Source organism: Triplophysa rosa, linkage group LG18 (assembly GCF_024868665.1).
Source record: "Triplophysa rosa linkage group LG18, Trosa_1v2, whole genome shotgun sequence".
Lineage (NCBI taxonomy): Eukaryota > Metazoa > Chordata > Actinopteri > Cypriniformes > Nemacheilidae > Triplophysa > Triplophysa rosa.
This window is the reverse complement of record NC_079907.1, coordinates 5707750-5735100: the sequence shown is the minus strand read 5'-3', so window position 1 is coordinate 5735100 and position 27351 is coordinate 5707750. Positions and strand designations below refer to the sequence as shown.

General features: G+C 39.9%; 2 protein-coding genes across 6 annotated transcripts; one reads left to right on the top strand and one right to left on the bottom strand.

Moving 5' to 3' along the window:
* Window positions 1–469: 469 nt before the first annotated feature.
* slc38a10 (solute carrier family 38 member 10) lies at window positions 470–24907 on the top strand. 5 transcript variants are annotated; one of them, XM_057358178.1, is made up of 18 exons: window positions 470–685; window positions 1496–1729; window positions 2011–2128; window positions 2231–2276; window positions 2382–2475; window positions 2601–2744; window positions 4217–4341; window positions 9494–9596; window positions 12397–12579; window positions 14007–14118; window positions 15714–15820; window positions 17191–17341; window positions 19105–19281; window positions 19361–19810; window positions 19969–20064; window positions 21233–21253; window positions 21977–22252; window positions 22343–24907. In XM_057358178.1, the coding sequence occupies exons 2-18, from the start codon at window positions 1637–1639 to the stop codon at window positions 23308–23310; spliced, it is 3264 nt and encodes a 1087-aa protein (XP_057214161.1). In that variant the 5' UTR covers window positions 470–685; window positions 1496–1636; the 3' UTR covers window positions 23311–24907. The 5 variants fall into 5 exon arrangements, with proteins under 5 accessions (XP_057214161.1, XP_057214163.1, XP_057214162.1 ...); XM_057358180.1 differs by lacking the exon at window positions 4217–4341 and adding an exon at window positions 3639–3763 and having other exon boundaries at window positions 1499–1729; window positions 22343–24906; XM_057358179.1 differs by lacking the exon at window positions 4217–4341 and adding an exon at window positions 3639–3763 and having other exon boundaries at window positions 22343–24906.
* ndufaf8 (NADH:ubiquinone oxidoreductase complex assembly factor 8) lies at window positions 23630–27351 on the bottom strand. Its single transcript, XM_057358184.1, has 4 exons — window positions 27317–27351; window positions 27081–27165; window positions 26835–26945; window positions 23630–26680 (listed from the first exon to the last, which is right to left on the bottom strand). The coding sequence occupies exons 2-4, from the start codon at window positions 27159–27161 to the stop codon at window positions 26660–26662; spliced, it is 213 nt and encodes a 70-aa protein (XP_057214167.1). The 5' UTR covers window positions 27162–27165; window positions 27317–27351; the 3' UTR covers window positions 23630–26659.

The window sequence follows — 27351 nt, the reverse complement described above, 5'->3', positions numbered from 1 at the left end:
TACTAAAATCCTCTCCCAGGAGAACACATGCCTTGGGGATGCTGGTCCCAACCTCTCCTCCAAACACACCAGTAACATAACAGAAGCCTGTAATGCCCGGATTCCACAGGGCTCCTGTTGCAGATCAACATCCCTTGCAGATCAACTTCCTGTTTCCCTTTCCTGCTCAAATCTCTGTCCAAATGAAACAACACCGTGTTTCGTCTCCGTAGAGACTGTTGACAGGCAGAGCTATTGATAGGATCTGTGCATGCATAAATCATGAAAGGAAAGCATTGGGAGACTCAAAACATATTGCAGGTGTTAGTTACTTTGAAAACAAAACGAACAAACCGTCAACGTAAAATTTCAGGTATGTTTATCAAAGGTAAATGAACTTCAGCAGCTCTGGCACAGCGGAGGGAGTGTGTAATTCTCCTCCTGTCCACTAGGGGAAGCATGTGGCACTAGATCACTTTGACAGCGCCACACTGGAAGCGTTGTACTTACTTCCTGGTTTCACTTTTGGGGAGCAAGCAAATTTGCCATATTTCGCTAAAATTGGTTGTAAATATTTTAAATATTTCCTTGGAACTTTGCATAGACGTAATACATATCACCCGGAGCATATTTATAATCGCTTGAAAACAGTAATGAGACGATGGTGAGTTAGAAATGAATGACTGTTAGGAAAAGTGAGGACGTGGTAAGTTATGTACACAAACTTTTTATATGTACACAAAATTTTTATATATATATTTCTCATTTCTGTTTGTTTTATGTTTATGTAAAGTTTGTTCAACGTTTCCATAGACCAACATTTGCTAAATGTGTGCAATTTGTTTCAAACGATGTTTCTTGGCTCATAGAGTATGTAGAGGTTTTAAGTAGTGAGGGAGATTGTATAGTTACTGTATGGCGTACTGGATATAAAGTTAATAGAGATTGTATAATTACTGTATGGTGTACTCATGTATTGAGTATAGAGTTTATAGAGATTGTATGGTTACTCTATAGTTTACTCCTGTGCTGATACACGTTTATTTGTACATATGCTTCTCCCTTCATAAACCAAATACAACAGCAAAATGCAATGATTTAAATAATAAATATGATATATATATAAATAATACTATATATGTTTATTATAGTATTAATATATTAATATAAAATCAAAGAGAAAAGGGGTTTAAAGAGAGAATTGTACAGAATAGGTATGTTTAGTGAATATATCTGTTTACACATGCAGATGTGGGGTGATAATATGTACAAGAAATATGAATAATTAGGAAGAAATTTACATAAGATCTAAGTCATACCTCAAATTATTAAATACATTTAATTCAGTGGGAATTGATTTTGTTGTACATTGTGTGTTGATTGATTAATAATTAATTATGTTGTGTGTGGTTTTGTTTTTTAGATGTTTCTAATTATTCTGCTTTCATAAAGCATAACACTAACAACCAAATGTTAAAAAGTTTTAATTAGGATGTTTTTATTTTCTCCCTCTCAGCAGAGTGCCACATCACATGATTGCTACCAGGTGAAGGACAGCTGCATCAAACCCCCTTATCTCACTTCAACATTACACCAGTGCACAAACACCACATACACCTCTCTTATACATTAGACATTTGATCTGGCAAAAGGCAAAATGACGCCTGAATCAAACTGGGGTCTGATCATGAACGTCGTGAACAGCATCGTGGGTGTTAGTGTCTTGACGATGCCGTTCTGCTTCAAACAGGTAAACATCGAGTTCAAGGAGGTCATGAGAAACTGTGCAGAGTTGTGCTGATAGGATATTTAGGTCTACCAGATCCACTCAGAGTTGTTTACACACAACCTTCCTGGTTAACAATCGTTGAAAAGTCCGAGTTTTAGTATGTTCACACTTTTTTCTTTCAGAAAAGTTAGTATAATTATGTGACTTTGGTTTTAAATGTTAAATACTATATATGTGCAGACCTGTAATGTTAATGCAGTTCATGTGTACTTGTTTAGCTCTTTTTTTAATTCTATTTGCAGTGTGGAATTGTGTTGGGCACCTTATTATTGTTCTTTTGTTCGTGGATGACCCACAAGTCCTGCATGTTCCTGGTCCATTCGGCTAGTAATACAAAACGCAGGACTTACGCTGGACTGGGTGAGAGTGATCAGAAGCAGTAGACACACCACTGGTTGCCAGATTGTGTTTCGTTAGAATTTCAGTGTAGATCCGTTAATCAACCTGTTTGTTGTCTTCCAGCATTTCATGCTTATGGAAAACCAGGCAAGGCACTTGTGGAATTAAGGTGAGATTTACATACCTTTCTATGAGTTGATAATCAAAGTAGTATTTTCAACATGGCAATCTTATTTTCTCTCATTCTCTCTCTCGCTCTTTTTTTTCTCTTAAGCATGATTGGCCTGATGCTTGGGACATGTATTGCTTTCTATGTCGTCATTGCAGATCTGGGATCCAACTTTTTTGCCCAGTTGCTTGGACTACAGGTAAGAAATATCTTTACCTGTTGCCAACATACACGAGACAAAATACTTTTAATTCTTAATTGACACTTAATTTTATACCTTGGCTAAAATTTGCTTAAAATTGTTTTCCCTTCCGCCCCCCTCAGGTCACCTTTACCTTTCGCGTTGTGCTGCTGATCGCGGTGTCGCTGTTCATCGTTCTCCCCCTCAGCCTCCAGAGGAACATGATGTCATCCATCCAGTCCTTCTCAGCCATGGCTCTCATCTTCTACACGCTCTTCATGTTCACGGTGAGCCGTTCCCCTTCCATGCATAGATTACATCACTGTTTATATTCTTACTGTATTTATATGAGGAAGTAACAGAGACATATTATAGCTGAGTCTTAAAGGGATACTCCACCCAAAAATTTAAATTCTGCCATGAATCCCAAGTTGTTCCCAACCTGTATATCCCAACCTCTATGTTCTGATGAACATCAAGAAAGGTATTTGGAAAAATGTTAGCAACTGACATTTCTGGGACAACGTTGACTACCATAGTGGAAAAATTCTAAATGGTCATCAAAGGTGCCCCTGAACTGTTTGCTTTCATAAATTCTCTAAAATATCTAATTTTGTGTTCAACCGAACAAAAAAATGATACAATATTTTTTCCTACTATGGTACATTTACATTTAGTCATTTAGCAGACGCTTTTATCCAAAGCGACTTATGGATAGTTCAGGGAGCAATAAAGCGATATGTCATACAGGAGCAATAATACAAGAGGTGCTAATACCAAGTTACTAGTTTCAACAAAAGCCAGAACAATGCCTGTTTAGAGAAAGAGAGAGAGGGTTATTTTTTTATTATTCTTTTTTTTACTATGGTAGAATAGAATAGAGGCTTTTTCACCAGGGAGTTAAGACATTTGTATTACAATGTATGTGAACGTGAACACTATTACAGCTTTTAACAGTTAGACATTAATAATCGTGTCATTGTTTAAACGTCTGCTGCATTGTGTTGTATTCACCTGTATAGTTTTCTTCAGGTGGCTCTTCTGCATTTTTTCCCATCCGTTTCTTTAGCTTAGCATTTAACCCTCTAATCTTAATGTATCTTCCCTTTGCCCCATCTGAACCGCTGCCCCGCCCCCACCCCTGATGCCACCATCTGACGCTCTGACTCGCCGGCCAATAGATAGTGTTGTCTTCTCTGCGTTACGGAATTATCAGTGGCTCCTGGATGGAGCAGGTACACCTGTGGCGCTTCAAGGGCGTCATACAGTGTCTTCCAATAATCGCCACCACCTTCTGCTGCCACCCGTAAGTAATCCACCCTGGAGAACGGGCCGTACGAATGCCATGGATTCAACTACATTACCCAGAATCCCCTTCCTCCTCTATCCACCTTCATCCAATCCAATCCTCTGTTTGTCGGTGCCATCTGGTTCAGGGTATGTGTGCATGTGAGTGTGAGTGTACTGCATAGGTGGCAGAATGCTAACGTGTTGTGTGTCATCAGGAGTTGCCTTGTTTGGTAATGCCTAGTGTCCCCTGACACGCACCTGCAGGAATTAAACTCTTCGAGAGATCTAGAAGCTAGGCCTAGAGCGCTGGAAATTAAGACGCTTTAAATTCAAAACAAACAAACTACAGGGCTGACAACGCCGTGTGGGTTTTATCAGTGCATCGCCCCTGCATTCCCAGTCCCCCTTTCTCTCATTCCTCGTCTTTATGGGAAACTCTGTAACCTTCCTGCTCTCCCCTCCACCACAGATTGTGCTGTCCTCCTTCAAACATGGCCTCCTCACTGGCCAGTGGCTGAACAGGGTCATTTACGTTCGCTGGGACGGCGTCTTTCGCTGCATCCCTATCTGTGGCATGGCCTTTGCCTGTCAGTCGTAAGTACTCCCAAATCCTGCACCGTCTCTCCCTTTTTTGCCTTTATTAGGCCAGTTAGGCTTTTGATGTAGGGATCCATTTTCGTGGTGCAAAAGGATAGCATGCAGGACAGCTACAAGATTTCTTAAAATTGGAATTCTGGAGGGGTAGCAGTTAGTATTTCTGAATGAATATGGTCTGAAGTTTTGTGGAGCCACTTCTTTTGTACCTGTATTCTCCATCTTATGATGAGATAGATAGATAGATAGATAGATAGATAGATAGATAGATAGATAGATAGATAGATAGATAGATAGATAGATAGATAGATAGATAGATAGATAGATAGATAGATAGATAGATAGATAGATAGATAGATAGATAGATAGATAGATAGATAGATAGATAGCATGTTTATATATAAATGTTATTTTGGCTTTTGCATAAATGTTTAGACATGAGAGGTGGATGAGGACATGATGCCAAATTGTGTTTTGCTTCTTTCAAAGCGGATCTCTGATCTTGGCTCTTTGGGTTACTTAAATATTTCTGTTCTGTGTCCATTACCTTTATTAATCCCCTGTGGGGAAATTATTTTGCATGAGCAGCCAGACATAACAATTACAACAAGTGTAAAACAATAAATTATAATAATGTACAAAATATACATAGAATACACAAGATATAAACAGAATATTTAAAAGCGCAGAGTGTTGTATATATTGATACAAAAAGAATCTACACGCACACACAAACACAAAATTACGTCTGTGAGCAGTTGCAGTGTGCCACTAATATGTGTGCAATGTATAACTTCTTGCCTTCTGAAACTGGTCTCTTAAAGGAACAGTTGTCCCAAAAATACAAATTGTCGTTTGCTCAACTTCTTTCCAAATGTGTCATATGATTCTTGATTCTTTAAGACATAAGGGTGAGTAAATGCCAGAATTTTCTATAGTTTTCCCCCCATGTCCCCCAAATCTAAACATGTCTAAAATGCTCTTTTCACCCAAAGGTAAAAATTACTTAATCATTTACTGACCCTCGTGTTATTTCAAACCTGTATGACTTTCTTTATTCTGCAGAACAAAAAAGAATATTCTGCAAAACAAAACCACAGAGACATTTCTCAAAAAAATATTTATTTTTGCGTAAACTTTCCCTTTAATTAGTTGTCTTTTGTCAGTTGGCAGTACGTCCGAGGCAGCATACGGTTCATTTATTCCTTTATTTAGACAGGGCCCTAAGTAATGATGCAATTCATAAACATTAAATTACACGTTTTTACAGCTTATCATAGTTCTTCCATAAAAGGCCCACCGCAATCTGATCTTCCCCTGTTAAATCGAACCGCTGTGCATTGACACAGTCTTCGGTTGTTTGCACTTCATGTTGAAACTGAGATAAGTTCAGCTTTTATGGTGGCAGGAGTGTCATAAACTCATAGTTAACATTGTTAGAGGTGAGAGCCTTCCACGTTTGTCCACTTTGATAAGAACCCGCCTTCTTTTTTTGCATGTTGACCCAATTCAATCTTTTTCTCTTTTTTGCTAGCTTGAATGTACTAAGTAGACAATGGGGTATTTAAACGTTGTGTTTACCTGGTCAGGTTAACTCCACATAACGAGGAGTGTTGTGTACTCCATCTCTCCGTCTTCCGCTTAGTTTTTATTTTGCCTTGAGCTCTGTTAGTATAATGCTGTGTGTGTGTGTTTGGAGGTGAATAAAAAGGGGCGTTTGAGTCTGGGGATGCCAGCGCAAGTGTGTGAGGGTGTTGGGGTGGAGGAGGTGTCAGGGTGTCAGTTTTGGATTCTGGTGTGGATGATGTAATTTGGCTTTTGAGGTTGAATGTGACCCCAACACACACATTCACACACTCTGTCTCTTTTTCTGATGGGTGATGAGTGATATTTGGCTGTGGCTTTTGACCAGCATCACAACGACACTCGCGTCCGTCGAGACACAAAACTTCCGATCCAACCTCGAATGGTTCCTGTCATCGGCCACATTTTTACCCATCTGTTAACATTTATTAATGAAGTACGTTTCCAATTTTCCAATTCCAGGCAAGTTGGTCCACTCTTTACAGATTTTTTTTTTTACTGTAAAGTGACCCAGAGGCTGTTGTGGCTAAGCTAAACGGCAGCATTCTGGCATCTTATGTGACTCCTACTAAATGTGTAAATGCCGTGTAATGTGTAAACAGCATAATGGTGTTATTCCTGTCGTAAAATTGTCATGTCAGCTTACACGGCATCAAATCTCAGATTCACAGCATTAGGTGTTATGACCGGATCATTTTAGCAGTATTACAAAGTAATTACTGTGTCAACACTTCATCGAGGTGTGGAATAAGTGCAATGGAAAGCATCACGCTTAATGCTCTCTCAGTCGCACTTACTGTAATTTCTTTATTGATGGCTTTTCTCTGCATCTTATGAGAAGTTTTGCACACTAAATTCTATCGCTATATAATTCTATAGTCGTATATCTGAAATCTATTACGCCTTCGTATCGTGGCTGTAAAAGTTAGCGGTTAGCGGAGCCACTCAGCCAAAGCTCATTATCTTCTATGTATCCCCTTTTATTTCTGTCTCTCTTTTGCTCTCTCTCTCTCACTGTCTCTTTCAATTCAGATGTGTTTTATAGGCTTGATTGACTGTCAAAAAGCATTTTCAAGGACTTCAAAGAATAGAACCTGAACAGAGGACAGGAAGAATAAAACTAGATTTGCATTTCCTGAAGGAAAAACTAGTGCATTCAAGGCAGCAAAGGGGTATAGTGTTAAAGTTCTTTGCTTGAATTTCCTGTAGCTCAACTTGTAGAGATGCCACATGCAACGCCAAGCTCATGGGTTTGATTCCCATGGAATGCAAGAACTGATCAAAGGTAAAGGTTTAATGCACTTTAAGCTTATTGTACCTCTGCCAAATTCATCAATGTAAATGAAATGCTCAATCACAGCATCTTGGGCTTTTTGATGATAGCTAGTCAGTGCCAGTGTGCATTTTTGTTGGCTCCATACAAGAATTAACACACATCCTCCGTGTTCTGTAAAGCTGCCAGTATAGTTAAATGGATGCAAGAAACAGCAGTTATAATTTATTTTCCAAATAGATGCATCAAAGACCAATAAGAATTTAGTATGAACAGAACATGACACATGCCCTGTGTGAACGCAAGGTTAACATTCTGTCATTGGGAGTTACTGTAGTTTCAGTTTTATTGTAGTTTTATAGATTTTTTAGTCAATATATATATTTTTATATTTAATCATTTGAATTCATGTTAATTTTAGTTGACATTTTAGCAAATTTATCATGTTCTTTTGTCATTTGATTATTTGTTTATTGTTGTATAACATTGATTTAATTTTTATTTCAGGTTTCATTTTGTTTTTATGTATTTTTAGCTTATAACTTTGGCATAATTGTAGTCAACACATTTTTATTGCAAAGGCAACATTTCTCATTTTAATTTTAATCAACACACTCGCTGCGCACTCCCAGCTCATTAGGTGCAAAGACCCGTCTCAATAGTCCAAAAAAAAGGTCTGCACTCTAAAATGTTCTTTATTTTAACAGGGGATCATTTTAATTCTAACAAATAATCAAATCAAATAATATTTAGGCCAATTTCAATCAACAGAAATGTTTTAATGTATTAGATTTAATAATCTATAAAAAAGCTTGTGTGTAAAGAAACATTCACATCAAGGGTGGTAACTATTGGGATAACGCTTAAAATCGCTCTGTATTTAATTTAAGAGTTTAGCAGAATACACATCACAACTTTAAGAAAAACTGAGGGACGATATTGTTGGGACACTTTTAGAGATTTTTTTCCAGCTGGTGAAAGATAAAACTTTGACAGACAAATAAAATCCATTTAAATGTAAAAAGCTTGCTTGTTTAAAATATGTGGACACTAGTTATCGTATAGTAACTATATATATGGTGATTATTCTTGTTGCGAACGGGTCATAAATTAGGAGAATTTTACATTTTAACCATTCGCTTAAAGCATACATGAACTGTTTCGAGTTTAATCGTTTTCTGAAGTTTAATGTTTGGGGGTTTAGAACAAACTTTTACCCGGCATGTTAGAGGAATATCCATACAGTGCCGCCTTAAAAACATCGTAATGAGAATGAGAAAATAAATAAACTTGAAATGTACAAGTCTACTTCTCTCTGCTCTGGTTTTTATTGCGAGTGGGTTCCAGCTACGAGACAGGCTGGTCTTTGGTGTAAGATCAGGCATTTGGCTAAACAGCCCAGAATGCGGTACTGTATATCCCAATAAAAGCAGGAATGGGCTTCAAGTGCGTCTACGAGAGCTGTGAGTGGGCGAGAGCAAGACAGCCCTGAACAAAAGCCGATACTGCCAAGAAATTTTATAACATGCTAAAGTCTGACTAGCACTTGTCGCTAATATATAGCGGCTGTAAATTCCCCATTTAATGTTTTGCTGGCGTCTGGTTTTATTGGTTGTCCTGATGACAGACATAGATTTTCTTTCTGCTCCTTTTGTGGCGGTTTTTTGTTTCGGGATGATACTGAGCCCTTTATCAGTGTTGGTTTCATCCAGTTCAGCTCTCCCTGCTTCCCACTCTTCCTCCATTTTGTCTGATGTTTGTCTGAAATGAGTGATGGTCTCTCTATATTAAATTCCTGCTTCCTTTGCTCTTGCATGTTTATGTCTCTCTGGTGCCCAAGCTCACGGTTCAACATGTTTTTATGCTAAATAATGATTATACTTGACAGGTCAGTTTGAGTTAAATCGTAAATCAGCATTTATGGGATTTCACGTATTATATTTGTTTTATTTTGTTGTAGCGTTATAATAAATCTAGCCATGCTCAAATTGTGCTGTTATAAGCATATTCTCTTTTGTATTGTGAAGTTTTTAAGGAATCTTCTGGGTATAGTACATGTAAGCCGTCATTTGGACAACTTCACCATAACATGTTTCGCGTTGAATAATTATGAATAATTATGAATAATTATTATTAAAATTCAGATTTTACACTAAAGGATTTAAACAGTGGTTTAAATGCGATTGCTTTTACAAAATGAGGTTTACAATTATTTTTTATGGTTAGCTTCTCTTGTATTGAATCCAGAATGATCATCTTGGGCCTGATGTGTATAAAAAGTTCTCTCTTCCATAGGCAAGTGTTACCCACTTATGACAGCCTGGATGAGCCCTCAGTGAAGAGGATGAGTACAATATTCACCTCCTCCCTCAATGTGGTCACCACCTTCTACATTACAGTAAGTTACACCTTTATAGTCGCTTAAAGGTCCAATGTGTAATTTATTTTCTGCTGACAGAAATGCAATATAATATACATAGCTATGTCTTCAGAGGTGTATAAAGACCTTACATAATGAAGCATTATGTTTTTATTACCTTAGAATGAGCTATTTCTATCTACATACACCGTGGGTCCCCTTGCATGGAATTCGCCATGTTGTTTCTACAGTAGCCCTAAATGGACAAACTGCTCTACAGAGTCCGACTCAAAAATATGTTATTTCCTTCTGCAAAGAAGTGAAAACGTGGCAACATCTTAATCCTGTGTCAGCCACTGTAGTGCTTTCAGTGTTTCCCCTACTATTACCTTAGGGTGCACCCTGCCTCTCCAACGGCACCTCCTGCCCCCCTTGAAGGTCAAGTTAATTAAATTTTTTATGCAGCGTTAGATCACAAGAGAAGTCATTTAAGGTTACCTTTCCTATATAATGTGTCTATACCTTGTTCTCGTACTAGCATTATGTTATTAATCTTATTTACATGGCGGCATCTCATTTCTGTTTCTACGTGGTCGCGCCTTTACAATTCTCCTCTGCTCTCTGTATCGAGTTCCGACCCGAAGCGCGTGCGCGCACACACACAGACAGACACGTGCGCGCACATACACATACAAAGCACACTTTGACCAGCGGACAGAGAGTGTGGGAAAAAATGTCGCGTCAACCACCTGAAAAGCAGATAAAAAAATTGCGTTTTTAAATGCTCCCAGGGTGGTGAAAATACGCATGCCCTGCCCCTGACAAGCAACAGTCCAGTTACCACCGGATGACAGGTTTTCACCCAGCTTATCATTCGTTCCATCCGGACCGCAAGACACAATGAACCATTGATCAAAAAAATCAGACTATTTCTGTATTTTAAATTGAGCAGCGGCGCGAGTCTGCATAACTGAGTTGTACACATCACGCGCACTCAGGGACATTTATGTTGATTATATTTTGCCGCTATATCCTCTAATATCTTTATTTAGCACCAAACGCGCTTCATTTTAACCCTTTCCGCTCCGTGAGCGCTGCTTCTCCCGCCAAAGACACGTCGCATATAAAGACCTGCAGACACCAAGAACAGGTAAATAAATGGATACTTTTTCTGTTACGCTTAAGTAACCGAAAATGCAGGGGAAACACTGGCTTTGAAAGGGAGGGGTGAAGTGAGCCGTTGGTTGCAATTCTCAACCTCACCGCTAGATGCCACTAAATTACAGTAAAATGCTGCTTAAACACTGCTGGGAAACTGTATATGATTACATGTACAGTATGTTTCAGATTACATTATTTAAAAACTGTTATTTAATACCAGTTTTATTAATTTTGTCCTTTTTAGCCACTAAACATAAAAATAATTGTAATGGCACATTTTATGCATCATCTGCTGCATGCATTTGTCCTCATTGGCTCCTGGGGTTGCATGAATGTCCTCGCGATTCGTCTTCGGAGCTCGTCGGTACAGAGAGTACTTTTCCCAAATGTAACGCTCCATCGACATCAAATGCCACGTCTTTTTTATTCCTTCATAAATATTTTCAGGGCCACTTTGTATGGAACGTGCTTTAAGACGGCACCAGAATGTTCCTGCTCCCTTTTCTTCTCTCTCTCAAAGCTCCAGTATAAACGTTACCTTGAGAGATAATATTGCTCTGGATTTTTTCAGCATTCTTTGTATTCCACTTTTATATTTCATAGTCTTTCGCTTTTTTCTCCCCAAACAAAAGCCGAATTGATTCAGGGGAGGGTTTGTAGAGTAGAATAGAGAGGGTTTTGTGGCGGGCTCAAGGACTTCTGCTTGGTGTTGCTACTGAAGGGAAGCTTTTCCTCTGTGGATAGATCAAGGCTAAAAAGGTTGGAGAAGGAAGGCTCTGCTTTGTTTCTCTGTAGAGTGGGCCTTCGGGGGGCCGATAGGCTTTAAAACCTTTGAAAAACTGTTGACGTTCTCTGTTTTTAAAAACAATATCATTGCGCCGTCAGAAGGGGTTGTGAGGTCATCAGAGAGACAAGGAAAGAGACATGGATTTCTATTGGGATGATTCTTTATAATTCCATAAGAAGGATTAGTGCCAATCACTTCGAAGTGGCCTCCTTATGAAATTATGCGTTTACAGGAATGTTTCAGGCAACGTGTGGTGCAGAGTTAAATGAGTAGTCACCTCAAAATAAGCCTCCTTTGACTTTCCATAGTAGGAATAAAAATGACTATGGAAAGTCAATGGGGTCTTATTTTGAGGTGAACTACTCCTTTAACTTTGTACCTTGAACTAAAGTGGGAAAATCAATAGCAAAGCTTCAGCTCTGGCTTGCATACAAACAATCAAATCTTACTTTTTGTAATATATTGTGTGTTTCATTAATACGTTTCAGCAAAGAAGCGAATACGTGACGACATCTTAGTTCTGTGTCAGCCACCATAGGGCTTTGAAAGGGAGCCTTTGTTGCAATTCGCAACCTCACCACTAGATGACGCTAAAATTCATACACTGGACCTTTAATAGATGTGTCTGGTCTTATTGTGCATCATTTATCTGTGCCTGAGATTCTAAATGAAAGAGTTTTTATAATTCTTCATTATAACCTTATAACTTTTTCTGAGGTAACCAAGGCCATGTGTGCAGGGATAAAAAATATTAATCAATAAGGTCATATTGATTTAAACGAAGTTTCGCCATACATTATGCATGTCATTTTATAAACATTCATGAAAACCTGTACCTGATTTGGAAGATCACTCAAAAACTGAACTGTACTCTTTACTGTACTCTTCCAGGTGGGCTTCTTTGGTTATGTGAGCTTCACAGATATCATAGCTGGAAATGTGCTGATGAACTTCCCATCCAACCTGGTGACGGAGATGATCCGTGTGGGCTTCATGATGTCCGTGGCCGTGGGCTTTCCCATGATGATTTTGCCCTGCAGGCAGGCCATCAACACCATGCTATTCGAGCAGCAGGTAACGCTCTTTTCTTTGACATTGTAAGTAGTTTTGCACCGTCCTAACCAGACATGACATCAGTAGCAGTGCTATGGAGCATTTTATTGGTTTCGTTTTCATCTTGTGTTAAATCCCATTGGTCAAAAGTCTTGTCCAGATTTTGAACATACATTTTCTACAGATTGGCTGTGATTTTGTAATTGTAATAGTGTGCAGCACTTTGCTTTAGTGAGTCTAAAAAAACATTCTGTCATTAATTCACCACTTATGTTGTTCAAAACTTTATGGGGTGGTTTCCCAGACAAGGATTAGATTAAACCAGGACTAGGCTTTAGTTAAATTAGGACATTTAAGTGGTTTTTACAAACATGTCTTACAAAAAAACATGACTTGTGTGCATTTTAAAACAAAACAATGGGACTGATGTATTTTAACATATGTTTTTAGTTTAGACAGCTCTACCATTTATTTAAGTCTAGGACTAGTCTTAAACCCTGTCCGGGAAACTGCCCCATATGACTCTTTCTTCTGTGCAACACAAAAGAAGATATTTTGAGAAATATCTTGGTGGTTATGTGTACATACAGTGGATGTCAATGTGGCCAATGTTGTTTGGTTACCAACATTCTGAAAAAAAACTTATTTTGTGTTCTGCAGAAGAAAGAAAGTCTTAAAGGTTTGGAATGACGTGAGGGTGAGTAAATGATGATAGAATTTTCTATTACTTCGATCACTTCAACCACAACTTCCCACTTTAATCACGCAGACTCCGCCCACAATATGAACCCTTTAACTGAAATTCTAATTCAGAATTGACAGCTGGGTATTGTCAAACTCTGATGTCTCGACCTTCCTGATGTCCATGAACTGAACCAGCTGGAAAACTATTCGGCTAAATTTTATAGACTCCATAAAGACCTTATTGAATCTAACAGATTTACACAAAACTGATGTCAGACCCCAGAGTCTGGCCTTCGTCAGACCATCCCCTGAGATCCAGTCGCCACGCAGACACCAGTGATCGGGCCTCCGCTGACCGCATCCGAGCGGCCGTTCTGCAGTGATAAAACCCACCAAGGTTCAGGAGAAAATAAAAGGGGTTGGATTGATGCGAAGGGGTCTAGATCTCCTTCATAAAAAAGGCAAGATTTTGGCTCCAGTCTCCATGCCGGTGCAGCGCTGAATCAGCTCAAATCGTGCCGAACAGACGCGGCTGGATATGCAGACGGTGGAAGAGTTTTACGCTGTCGTAAAATCTGGCATTTTGACAACAGGACTGAGGGGGGTTTATGAACCTTGCATGCCAAACCTAATATCCCTGCATGCATTTCACTTGTTTAACCACAACAGCGGCCTGTGTGTGTTCTGGAATTTTGTAGCAGGTCGTCAAATCCAAAAGGTTTGCGAACACTGTTGTTAACCGTGTCTCTGTCTTGACTTCTCAGCAGAAAGATGGCACCTTTGCCGCAGGAGGCTACATGCCACCCCTCCGGTTCAAGAGCATCACTCTCTGCATCGTCTTTGGCACCATGCTGGGCGGTATCCTCATTCCTAATGGTAAGACAAAATTCATGATTAGTCATCACTGTTAGCATAGTGAACATGTCTAATTGTTAAAGGGACAGTTCACCCTAAAATAAAAATTCGGTCATACTCACCCTATGACGATATTTGGAAGAATGCTTGTAACAAACAGTTCTTGGCCACCATTGACTACCATAGTAGGAAAAATGACAGTGGTATTCAAAAGTGCCTCAGAGTTGTTTGCTTTCCTACATTCTTCAAAATACCTTTTTTGTTTTCAAAATAACAAAGAAATTAATAAAGCATTTTTTCCTACTATGGTAGTCAATGGTGGCCAAGAACTGTTTGGTTACAAGCATTCTTCAAAATAACTTTCTCTGTATCAGAACAAAGAAAATGAAGACAGAATTTTTTGGGGGGATGAACTGTTCCTTTAACCCATATAGTAAATAGTGTGAAACATGAAACAAGAAAACCCAGTATTACATTTATCCCTCTGAGTTCACAATTTAGGTTTGAAAGACTTAAACTGCTGTGATGTCATGTCACATCCCACTTCATACCCATTAAAATATCTCCCATCAGTCTCTCCATCACCCCCATCCTTCTTCGCGGTACCATCCATTCATTCTCAGCCGAACAGGATGATAAAGATGTATGTTTTTAGGTAATGCCGGGGTGGGCCATGTTTTATTCATTCTTCATAGAGATCGGCTGTCGTTGGCGCCGGCTCCGCTTGGCTCAGCGGGCCCAATTAAACTAATAGAGAGGGGAAGGTGAGACTGGCGGAGACGATTGAATGGAGGGAGGTTAGTCTCCGGCCTCCATGACGGCTTCGCTGGCTGCCGGTTTCCTCACGGCCACAAATCCAACCATAGGGAAGTAGACACCGTGGGCATAAATTTGAGTAAAACAATATGGCTGCTCTCAGGATGAAAAACACCCCCTGGGCCCAGTGCCCAGCCTTCGCTGCACAATGGCAGTGTTGAGAGAGGATGGTACGATCGCTGCCAGATAGACGGATGAGGGTGGAGCGTGTGATGGAGGGGTCTGTGGAGAAAGACGGATGGAGGATGGATTGAGGATATGAGAGGATGGTGGAGATTGCTTGCGCTGTTCTTTCCGGGATAAATAGACGCCTCGTGTTGGGTCTGAATGTAGTGCAGGCTGGGATGCTTTGTGTTTTCACTTGGTGTTGTATTTAGTGATAGTTTACCCAGAAATGAAAATTATGTCATCATTTACTCACCCTCTTGTCATTTCAAACCTGTATGACTTTCTTCTGCCGAAGAATGTTGGTAACCGAACAGTGCTGCTCCCCACTCACTTCTATTGTATGGACACAAAACCAATGCAAGTCAATGGGTGCCAGTTAATAACATTTGTCAAAATATCTTCTTTTGTGTTCTGCAAAAGAAAGAAAAGTCATACAGGTTTGAAATGACAAGAGGGTGATTAAATGCGTAAAAGAAAACATTTTTGGGTGAACGTAAAGGTAATTAAATCCATTAGCACCTTGCAATGTAGCAACATGCTAAAATACTAGCAAAATGCCACATCATCATTCAGATCGTTCCGAAAGTGTCAATGTTCACAAAAGCTGAAACGTGTGTTTGTGTGTGCCATAGTGGAAACCATCTTGGGTCTGACCGGAGCCACCATGGGCAGTCTGATCTGCTTCATCTGTCCAGCTCTCATCTACAAGAAGATCATGAAGAACGCCTGGACTGCACAGGTGACACATGTCTCCGATTTTACTCGGTTTAGTGTATGTGATATAAACACCCAATGAGTTATGACAGTGATGGTTACGTGAAGGATTGAGGTCGCTTTTATGTCCAGATGCTTTTTAATGGAATAACAAAACATTATGACTTCACATAATAGTAGACATAAACAGTCTATTTTTTACCCAGTAAAAGTCGATCGCCTCTTTTTTGACAAATGTAGCTTATTGAATGCAAACAAGAGCAGAATTCAAAAAGACGGCGTTAAATGTATTGTGATATGTGATCTTACAATGGTCTTAAATGGCAAAATTATAAGAATGCATTGAGATGTAAGAGAGAGAAAGCCATCTGCTCTCCTCTTTATAATAGATTTTGTCATTAATTTTGATATCCTGCGTGTGCATTGACTTGCTGTGTGGAGTCGTTCTCACAACGTGTGTGCTGTGCCTCGGGGCTCCACCCCCCTCCATCTCCTACCCTGTCTCTTTTGACACTAGAGTCGGTTTACTTCTATGCATTTGGCAGACGCCCTTCATCTAAAGCAACCCGCTGTGCATTCAAGGTATACTTTTTATCAGTCTGCATTATTCCCTGTGAATCAAACCCGTGACCTCAGCAAAGCCATGCCCTAAGCAATCGAGGCCTTGTGTGATGTGTAACCACAGCGCTGGCTTAGATGAACTTGTGCCAGTCGTCCCCATGCCACACTTTGGTTCCCACAAGACTTAGTCACCGGGAATGCCCAGGGTCACTTCCCAAACACTGAAGTCTGCCCAATGGGGTGTTTGTTCCTAATATTGGGGCATGGTCCAGTCCAAAAGAGATTTTTGTCATAATGAGCGCAGCAGATGTTTGCGTTGGCATGAGCCTGTAGTGCCACTCTGCCACGTCTCGTGCCAGGCAGCCGGACGCTTCCAGGTCCGTCACTGCACAAAGAATACCCACAGATCAGAGCGAGGGAAACCGGGAGGGGCCTGCTATAATAGATTTCATCAGCGTTTTGGGCACGTTAATGACGGTAGGGTCATCATTGTAGAGCGAATGCCAGCGAGACCCCGCCAGCTTTGCGTATTGAATTTTCGAGCGCTAAAATTAAATCTGCAGTCTATTGGAATTTAAACTGTTTTAGGGTCAATGACAAATATGGAGGATTGTTTTCTGTGAATACAAGTTACACCACTAAAATCATGTTTACATGTTTAAAAGAAATTTAAATTTGTAATGCAGATATTGTTTATATATTTATTTGTGATTTATTAAAAGTAACTCGTTTAAATAGATCTAATGAGCATGACATCATTGGAATTTGTTTATTTAGATAACCCTGTACACTAATTTACTTTACTAAAGCCTGTTTTTCCTCTCTCTGTTTCAGCTGGTTCTGTGGGTCGGCCTTGGCATCCTCCTCATCAGCACCTTCACCACACTCTCCATTTCCTCCAATGAGCCGCAGAAATTGAAAGGCCCTCTGGTTAGCCCACCCAAAGAGGAACAACTTTCCATCCTTGTCCCTCCTGAGCTGCCTGGTATACCTACTGCTTCCTATTTATGTCAAGCGAGTCATCAGTTGAAAAAGACAAAACTCAGAAAGTAAAAGTTAAAATGAGAAAGAGAGGGCGAGAGTAGAAAAAAGGACAGTAAGAGAGCACAAATGATTAGCTCCTGTAGTGGGCCTCTCCACTTTGAATCGCTGACCCGAATGGTGCCCTTCAAACCTGAGCGCTCTGCGTCCCAGAGCGATGATGAGGCGGCCGGTGGCGCTTTCTTGTTACGGCTCCGGTCAGGACAAGAAAATGGGAGGGCGTCCAAATCTAGAAGAGGGCAGAGGAAATGCGTGTCTGCTACAGACCGATATAAAAAGGACGGAGGATCATTTAAAAGCGTAGGGAGAGACATCCCAACAACTTCATCCACCATTACCTCTCGTTTTCTGTTCTACCGCTCCTCCTTCCTCTCCCCTCTCGCTCCCTCTTGTCGGCTGACACTGGCATTTATCACCAGGCGGACACCCGCTTCCACACCTGTTTCCTGTTTACGACGTGCGGGTGTGGGCAGCTGTGTGAAAACGGGGCTCAACAAGAGATCGAGAGGAACTAGGGCCCGCGGGCATGTCGAGGTGTTTGTTTGCAGCTGTGTGAAGACGCGTGCGCTTTGCTTTTTTAGAATAGTGGAGTAGTTAGCCACAGTGCTTCTGTACTGTACTTGAGAGCAGAACTTTTCTTGTTGAGAATATAAATAAAAAATACACAGAAACATGTGTTTTAAGGGATAGTTCACCCAAAAAAGAAAATTCTTTCATTTACTCACCCTTATGTCATTCCAAATCTGTATGACTTTCTTCTGCCGAAAACAAGATGTTTTCAGAAACGTTGGACCCCTTTGCCTTCTATTGTGGACACAAGTCATCGAGACATTTCTCAAAACATCTTATTTGGTGTTTTGAATGACGTGAGGTTTAAAAAAATGACCTAATTTCCCAATTAAATAGTCCAATGGTTTCCAACCAGGGGTGTGAGGAACCCCAGGGGAACTTCAGCAAGTTTTGTAAGGGGGGAGATTTTGCGTTGTTTGAAATTGAACCATAGAAATGTTAGTCATGTCAAAAGGTTAAAATAATTGGTTAAAATAAACACATTTTAGACCCGGTGCTATGAAGGGGTCTTTAACTGGAAGGCCTGTGACCCCTGGGGGGCCTGCGGGTGTACTGCAGGGGGTCTGCCCATTACTGTTAGGGGGCTAGAAAAGCAACACTCATTTTATACAATATGTAACAGGTGCTGCTCCATCTCTTTGTCCACCAAAGGGTCCTTGGCCTGTAAAAGATTAAAGGCTCCTGTTTGCGAGTACTCTCTACCCCTCCCTCTTTCTCATAGATAACATTTGTCAAGGCTGCTATTGTTTCTCATTTTCAACATTTAACGTATTTCTGGATATGTATATATGCTGTCTCACAGTAGATTATCTATTACAAGTCCGGTACAGGCTTGGGTTAAAGAAACGTGTGGACGTTGTAAATATTCAAAGGCTGTTTTGCACAGGACGAATGGCAAGGTTATATGGAAAGCGCAGAGCTTCCATCCTGTACCTCTGTTGGAAATCTCTGATTCTGCTGTGGTTTTGCATACTCTACCGCCCCCTACTGGTCTTTGTGTGACATACTGTGTCTTATCCATAAGAATGCCGTGACCCTGTTTAAAATGAATGTTGTATTTGGCAGTTGCACTCGATGTTCAGGAGCTCATTGAAAGCCAAACATTATTCTGAACATTGGGATTTTTGTGTCTTTCAGTAGGAGAAAAGAAGCTTGAACCTGATCCGGTGGAGAAGCCAGGCCTGCCCAAGCCCCCAATAGAGGTTGAAGAACCGAAAGAGAAGGTACCAGCAGAGCCCCCTCAAATTGAAGTTCCTGTGAAAGAAGATGAGCCGAAGATAGAGGAAGAGGTTCAACTGGACCGTCCTGGAGCAGGTAGCGCATCAATTGTGCAATCCCGAAAGTTCTGTCATGTATGACAATTTGAGAAGTGACACATGTTCCACTTTTACAGGAGTTGCTGTCCCAGATGGAGAAGCCCACCGTCACGAGCCGCCCATCCCACACGACAGAGTTCAGGTAGATGCGATCAAAAACCAAGAGGAGCTGAACGAAGAGAAGAAACAACCTGTTATTGAGGGAGAGGAAAAGAAACAGCTTGCTGGAACAGAGGATGAGCTTCTTGCTGAACAGGGGGCAGGACAAGCGCAAGAGGCGGAGCAAGAATCTATTAAAGAGGAGGAGCCACAGAAACAAGAAGTTGCGAAGAAGGTAGTTGATGAGGACCAGCATGCAGGCAATGAGGTTTTGGACAAGCCCGAGAAACCAGAGGATCAAAAAAATGTCGACCCGGTGGTGGTGGTCCGTAAAGAAGCAGAGAACCTGCCTGTTGTTAAAGAACAGAGAGAGAACGAAGCTCCCGCAGAGAAAAAACCAGAAGAACCTGAACCCCAACCTGAGAAACGTAAGTCTTTCTCGATACTTAAAAAAAAATGTAGCTTTGTAAACAGCTGGTGGACAGACCTTTTGGTTTGTTTTTATATTTTATGAGAAGCTTCATCATGTTGCAATGTTCTTATTCATTCACTGACTGTGCAAATCTTCTGGCTTTGGTTCCTGCAGCGAAAGAGCAAGTTCCTGTGCAAGAGCACAAAGATGAGAAGGTTCCAGATGGAAAAGATGGAGGAGCGAAGGATGGAGATGGAGATAAGATGGAAGGTGAGTAGTTGAAGATTGTCCAGAAGCTCTTTCATGAGGTGGAGTTAAATTCCTATAAACATGACTCTGGTCAAAAGGTTCAAAACACTTTATTTTTCCACATTTTAAGATAATAGTACGCTCATCAAAACTATGGAATAGCACAAAGGAAACTGAAAATTATGTTGGGACTAAAAAAATCTAGACAAAAGAATAAAGCTTGTTATATTTGATCATCTTCAGTGTAGTCACCTTTTGCCTAGAACTTGCAGAAAAGTTCAAGCAGCTTCTTGGGTTTTTACCTTGAGATACTTTTTGAAACGATATTGAAGGAGTTCCCATCTATTATGTGCTTGAATTGTAATGAAAAGTTTATATTTGGACATTTATATTTTTGTCTACAAAACTAATTTCAGGTATTTAAGTATAGACCCTCAGGTCCAAACATTTCACTTTAAGTGTGTTTTTTTTTTTGCAGTTTGACTTAAATAGCTCATGTCACTTTACATCAGATGATGGCCAGACTTTAGTTCTTACAATATGACTTACAATATATTTTTATTGGAAAATGAAAGTTAAAGGGACAGTTGACAATTCTGTCATCATTTACTCTCCCTCAAGTTGTTCCAAATCGGTATAAATTTCTTTGTTCTGATGAACAGCGAAAGATATTTGGAAGAATGTCTACCATAGTAGGAACAATGAAAATGGTTGTCTAAAAGTGCCCTAGAACTGTTTGCTTTCCTACATTCTTCAAAATATCTTTCAGACAGAATTTTCATTTGTTTTTTAGGGTGAACTGTCCCTTTAAGCTAATAAAGTTGAGACATTTTCATTCTCATGTGCCGAGCTCTAATTTTGAACCCTGTTGACTTTTTTATGACTGACTTGCCTTAGCACAAAGTTATTTCCCTGACTTTTGCTAAACTTTTTCTTACCCTTCTTTTTCTTTCCTCAGTGATGTCATTGATAGTTGTATTTCCTCAGCGAACGGGCTGGCGAATGTCACGTTGCTCTGCCCTCCTCAGATATACTGCAGAGACACGCAGAATCTTAAATCTCTGCTGCTTTCTTTTGGCTTGGTTTTTCATTAAGGCACTTTGCACTCTTTCTCTGTCTTACGCTCTTTTTCTCTTGATTTCTTATCTCCCTCCGTCCTTCTGTGCCGTGGACTCCTGCCTCCTTGCAGTGATTAAAAAGATTGTAGCAGGTATGAGATGGTCTGTCTTACTTCTGCTGTTCTCACCGTCGTCCTCTGTCGTCTCATTTAGAACAGTTGTTTTCTCTCACACTTTAACCGTAGTTCATAGCTGTGTATAACCAATACTGTGTGACACGTCATGTAGCGTCCACCATTTGTTTAGTTTAAAGATGTGTGTGAAGTGCACTAGAGCTTCTGTTATGATTTCAAATGAAAGTCAAACGTGATTCTGGCATGCTACTATTAAAATGGATGAATGTGTAATGTAATCCCTAACATGCCTGTAAAGAAGTTTTAAAGGTGCACTTAGTAACGCGTATTTAAAAATGAATAATGCTTTAAATAAATGTGTCAAATTATGTACGCACACACAAGATGATAAATTCAGCCGAATCAGTAGCCAAATGAGCCGTCTCATGGAGGAAGGCATATCGAGTCACATGACCACTTTATATGCACTTTGTATTGGTTCATGACATAAAAAGTATGTGAAAAATACTGAGTGTAACTATTTCATGTAAGCAGTTGTAGCTTGTTTGGATACAATAAACTGTTTATAGGCAGGATTTTAAAATATAATGATTGGTTTTTAAACTTTCTTAAACGTTTAAAATGTTTTGTTTAAAGTTTTTTTTTTTATTGCAGTATATTGCAATTGTACATGTATATAAGTGTATTGCAGTATGTCTCATTGTTCCCTCTCTTTTTCCTTCTTCATTTGCTGGTCCACAGAGGGTCAGCTGGACCATGCTGTCCTGCTCCAGGTTATTAAAGAGCAGCAAAAGCAGCAGAAGAGACTTCTGGATCAGCAGGAGAAACTCCTAGCTGTGATAGAGGAACAACACAAGGAGATCCACCAAATCAAAGAGGGAGAAGAAGAACCAAAGGCTGCAGAACCGCAGAAAAGGCACGTGGGCCAGGAGGAGAAAGACGCAGCTGTGGTTGAGGAGCACAAGGAGGTCCATCAGATAAAGGAGGAGGTTGAACCAAAAGCAGCAGCAGCAGCAGGTAAAAGTGTGGACTCTTACTGTTACATAAATGTACTTGTGCATTTTTGCATTCATTTCTGTAATCAAACATACCGTGTCTTATGTTAAGGGGAGGGTGCGGGTGAGGTTGAGAACATTGTGCAGAAGCAGCCGGATGTATTGGAGGAGGTGGCAAAGCCCAAAGATGCTGTCATTGCTCCAGACCAAATGCAAGACCAGGGAGAGCCGGTGCACGATGCTGCAGCTGCAGCAGTGGATCTGGTCGTTGGCCTTTCCCAAAACGGCATCGAGCCGGTGCAAGAGGGTGGTGGTTTAGTTTCTGATCAGGAGGAGCTTCCACCGAAAAACTTCCACCGGGAACTTGGTGCCCGAGGCGTCCCGCTACGCCAGCGTGATCCAGACCAACCCAGAGTCAACCCTGACGCTATAGCAGAAGAAGAGGAGAGAGTGAAACAGAAGTTAGTACAGCTTGAAGCAGAAAAGGAGAGGATTGAGAAAGAAAGACTGGAGCAGGGGAGGATCGAGAAGGAGGTGCAGGCTCGTGTCGATAGAGAACGCAAGGACAGGGAGAGACGGGAGCAGCTGGCACGAGAGCAGGAGCTTGAAGGCGTGCGGCAGGAAAAGGAACGGCTGGAGAAGGAAAGGCTTGAAGCTGAGAGGCTCAAACAAGAGAGGGAGAAGACCGAAAAGGAGATCATGGAGCGGGCCGAAAAGGAGAAACAGGTACTCGAGCATCAGGAACAGTTAGACCAGCTACAGCAGGTCATTGATGCTAAAAAAGCAGCGGAGAAGAACGACGCCCCTAAAGAGGAACACCCACCTGAGCTAAAGAAAAACGGAGGCAGGGACTTAAAGGAGAACGTAGTCCCACAGGCGGAAGAGAAGGTTAAAGTGGAGAAGAGGAGCAGAGAGGATGGAGGGATGGATCTCAGGAGGAGGCGCAGGGATGTGAACCCTCTGCTGGATTTGGGAGGGTCAGACTTACATGCTGCCCTGGAGGGACGGCTGATGGCTGGGGTTCAGGTGCACACGCGCCAACTCAAACAGACATTTCAGAGTCAGGAGAATGAAGACTAGAATTCCAGATTGAAGATCTTGCAGATGTGTCCTGCACAGTTTTATGGGTACCTGGTCTGATCTCTAGGACCTTTACATGTACATTCAGTTAGGTAGGACTAACTGTGAGAACATCTGATACCTTGCCTTTTATTTTAAAACTAGATGCCTTTATCTGAGTTACGACATGCCTTTATTCATTTGGGCTCATGGTGACAGCGAGCGTTTTGCTTTGATCCGCCAGTGTTCCGCAGGGAAAGATGAATTTAGAGGCCTTTGTGGGCTTCTGTTATTGTATTGTGTGATTTTGCTGAGTCTGGTGCAATAAACTGAATGTCTGGTTTAATAAACTGAGCGAAATCACAGTAAAAAAAAAAAAAAATGGGCCTGATGGGCACACAGGGCATTTTACCATATTGTGTTTTGGACCTTTGCAAATTAAGACAAAAAGCTCAAGCGCAACCTCTAGTGGCTGATTTGTTTATTGCAGTTTGTGGTGTCAACCTAAGAATAGAGGTTAAATTAATAGAAGAAATAGAATAAAGATATTATTCTGGTAGTTTGGTACTTTAAATGTCAAATTTGGTCAGATACTTAACTATTCTGTACAATGAACATGGGGTGAAAATGTTACCTTCTGGTTGATATAGCAGCATGTTAAGGATGTGAAAAAAAAGCTCCTCGCTCTTGGAAGTGTACTTTTGCTTTATTTAAGAATCTTTAGAGACTACGATTAAAAAATATGTTCATATTCTGGAGATAGGAGTCATTAAATGTGTAATATTATTTTCTGTATATTGATATTACATTGTGTTGGATAATATTTCTTATTCAACCGAAGCCCTTTTGTAAAAATTGTATAAATTATATTTAAATTAGACAATCTAATTTATGCAGTACTGAAAGAGTGTAAGCATATTTGCTTCTAAATGAGTCCCTAGTAGTAGGAAATTGTCCCTTTTTCCTCGAAATCGGTCGTTCAACCAGCTGTGATTGAGCGTCAAAGAATTCCTGATGCTTAATGTTTCATCTTGTTTATGCAAGCTGTGTTTGTTGTTAGCTGGGTAAATTTACTTTTGTGTTTTGTTTATATGTGTATATAAAGTATTTCTTAAGCCTCTTTAAGTTTTAAAATTGGACCCATTTTGTAAATTCATTGTTTAATGCTGAACATATAAAGAATCCTTATTTTTCGGTGTACAAGGCTATGCTGTTCTGCATTCCATGTTTTTCTTATGAATGTTGAATTCGGTTCAGGAGCCTTGTGGTTTTTAATGCTGCAGTAATGAGTATGTGAGGTCTGTTACACCCACACTGTGTGTGGATATGTCTTTCTCTTTCTGAACTAATATATCTTTTCAATATTCAAGAGTTTCATGATTTTTTTGGGGATCTTTCAGTATTTCAAAAGGAAAAATATGGTATGAGGTCATAAGCGGTTCATACAACACAGCCTGGTTATTGGCCGGTAATAGGGTTTATTGAAAAGCATTTGTTGAAAAGTATAACTCAAGTTTAACTGTATTTGATCAGATTGCAGAGAATAACCAAAATCTTAAAGAATTGTTTTGTCTAAACATGCCTATTTTTCTCAGTTTTAGTTTGATATTTTAATTAGGTTAAATTAATAAAGTTATTTATATGAAAGTTCGTTGTGAAATATTCATTGTGTTGTAGCCCTTGCTTGCATTACAAATCAGTCTCATGTTTATTGATGAATGGCTAGTTGACAAATATGCTTAGGTGAAATGTTTTTTTTTTGTTTGTTTTAGATATTCAGTTACACTTACATAATCCTGCCATAGATTTAAAAAAATTAAAACGGGTTTCTTAAAGGTCCAGTGTATGAAATTTAGCAGCATCTAGTGGTGACGGATCACTCCCCCCTCCCGAAGCACCACGGAGGCTGACACAGAACTAAGATGCCGCCACGTTTTCGCTTCTTTGCCAAGGGAGAAAACGTATTTACAAAACGCACTCTGTAGAGCAATTTGTCCATTTAGGGTTACTGTAGACACAACATGGCGAATTCCATAGAAGGGGACCGGCGGTGTATGTAGATAGAAATAGTTAATTCTAAGGTAATACAAACATAACGATTCATTATGTAAGGTCTTTATACACCTCTGAAGACATGATTATGTATATTTCTGTCAATAGATCCTCCAGACAACCAGAACCACAAGGCACTAATTTAATGTCCAATGTGGGCAGAGACTGACTGTCTGCGTCAGAATTTTTCAGTGTCAGTAATGCAAGACAAAAGCCCCTCTAAACCTTAAGGTTTTCTAGCCAATTTGGACCAAACACAACCATTTCCACAAGACCATTCTTTTTCAATGAACACCCTGTAGTGTTTAGAAAATGTGTGAATGAATCCCATATGAAAGAAGGCCGCTAACATTGATCATGACTAAGCTAAAGCATAACCTGTAGCATGTGTTTTCCTATAGATATTTGAGTCAACGCTTTGCTAGCAACACTTTTATTTATATACCAAAACTGTTCACCCTTCTAATTGGCTGGTTGAATTGTTTGTTGATCCCAAGTCATTAGTGGCTGCCTTTATAGTCCCTTCTATCAATTAACATCTGGTTAATGAGGGTGCAGGAAGGGTGTATTTAACAGAGGCACGGCTTTATGTTCCATACGGGACGAATAAGAGCCCATAATCTTTTGTGGTGCCAGTGACATGCACCCCATGGATACACATTAATCAGCTGGTCTTTCATGTTTCCCCTCACTTTTGTCTGATTGGAAACAAAACCCCTAAAACTGTCATCTTCGGTTTCCAGTCCAAATTTAAAGCCTGACTCAATACTGATCTGCAATCAGTGGAAAATGCATGATAATGACCACCCATCATATGACACCTCATAACTTATAACTCATTCTGACTCCCCCTCATCAAAGACCCCAAACATGAAATGTCTGGTTAGCATTAGACTGGCTCTTTAATCTGCATGGTGATATATTCAGATGTGAAAACAGCTATATAATGATTCATGAGCTAATGATCTAATGTTTATGTGTATTGTATTGTCTTCATTTTTATTCACTGTGTGCTCAAAAAAAACCTCCTAAGCATTTGTACTGTTTGTATGTGTAGTATAAACTTCTATTCAATCCAGATTGCGATTCAAAATATTATTGTGTTATTTTGTGCTATTACCTTTAAACTGATGACTTAATTTATTTTCTTAGAAATAACATTTATTATGCTTTTCTGTGGAAGACAATTTTGAATTTCAAACACTATATATATTTACAGAGAGAAGGAAATAAAAAAGCTGTTCAAGATGTACATTATATTTATGACAGAACATTTTCCTTTAGTAAACCATTAATATCCCAAACACTGTGAAGTTCTTCACTTCGCCACCTTTTTCATCTGCAAACAAAACAAAATTAGTTAGGAAAGATTAAGTCAAATAAATAAGTACTTTACACAATGAATAATAATAATGCATGGGAAACAATGCAATAAACAATGCATTGGAAACCTCATTTTATTTTTATTTGGATGGATAGACTGATAGACTCACAGCAGATTGAAAGCAGCTCTTTAATGCTTCAAATTCTTTAGCACACATGTTTTTGGTCAGCTCCTGTTTGCCAGTGGTTGTGGCAGCCACACATTTACCATAGGAAGCTGCCTAATAATTCAAAACCATTTCAATGATAAAGGCATCATACATTACTTATATAGCATATTTCCATAATTAACATAATGTTTTAGATAGTACATACACACTGTCTGATATTATATTATTAGTGAATGAATATTGTACCTCTGCTGAGCATTGAGCAAACATCTCTGGGAAGAGTCTCATTCTCGCTCTGCTGCGAGTCCACACATTTGAACCGGGCATAGTTCTACAACGACAATATTTTTTTATAGCAACCAATAATAATTCAGTGAGATAATTCAATGTATCTCAAATTTCGTGCCGGTTCATAGTGATTTACAAAACTCTGAGCCCTAACTACAGTATTTATTCAACATGGACAGCGCCATGCTGCTGACCTCTGCGATGTGTACACTCCCCGTTGACGAGAGAC

Bases quoted from the DNA above. Each gene is read 5' to 3' on its own strand.
- slc38a10 (XM_057358178.1), top strand. From the start codon at position 1,637: ATGACGCCTGAATCAAACTGGGGTCTGATCATGAACGTCGTGAACAGC. The intron at 2,277-2,381 runs GTGAGATTTACA...TTTTCTCTTAAG, and splicing joins AAGGCACTTGTGGAATTAAG to CATGATTGGCCTGATGCTTG. The intron at 2,476-2,600 runs GTAAGAAATATC...CGCCCCCCTCAG, and splicing joins CCCAGTTGCTTGGACTACAG to GTCACCTTTACCTTTCGCGT.
- ndufaf8 (XM_057358184.1), bottom strand. From the start codon at position 27,161: ATGCCCGGTTCAAATGTGTGGACTCGCAGCAGAGCGAGAATGAGACTC. The intron at 26,946-27,080 runs GTACAATATTCA...TTGAATTATTAG, and splicing joins TTGCTCAATGCTCAGCAGAG to GCAGCTTCCTATGGTAAATG. The intron at 26,681-26,834 runs GTGAGTCTATCA...TTTTGTTTGCAG, and splicing joins AGAGCTGCTTTCAATCTGCT to ATGAAAAAGGTGGCGAAGTG.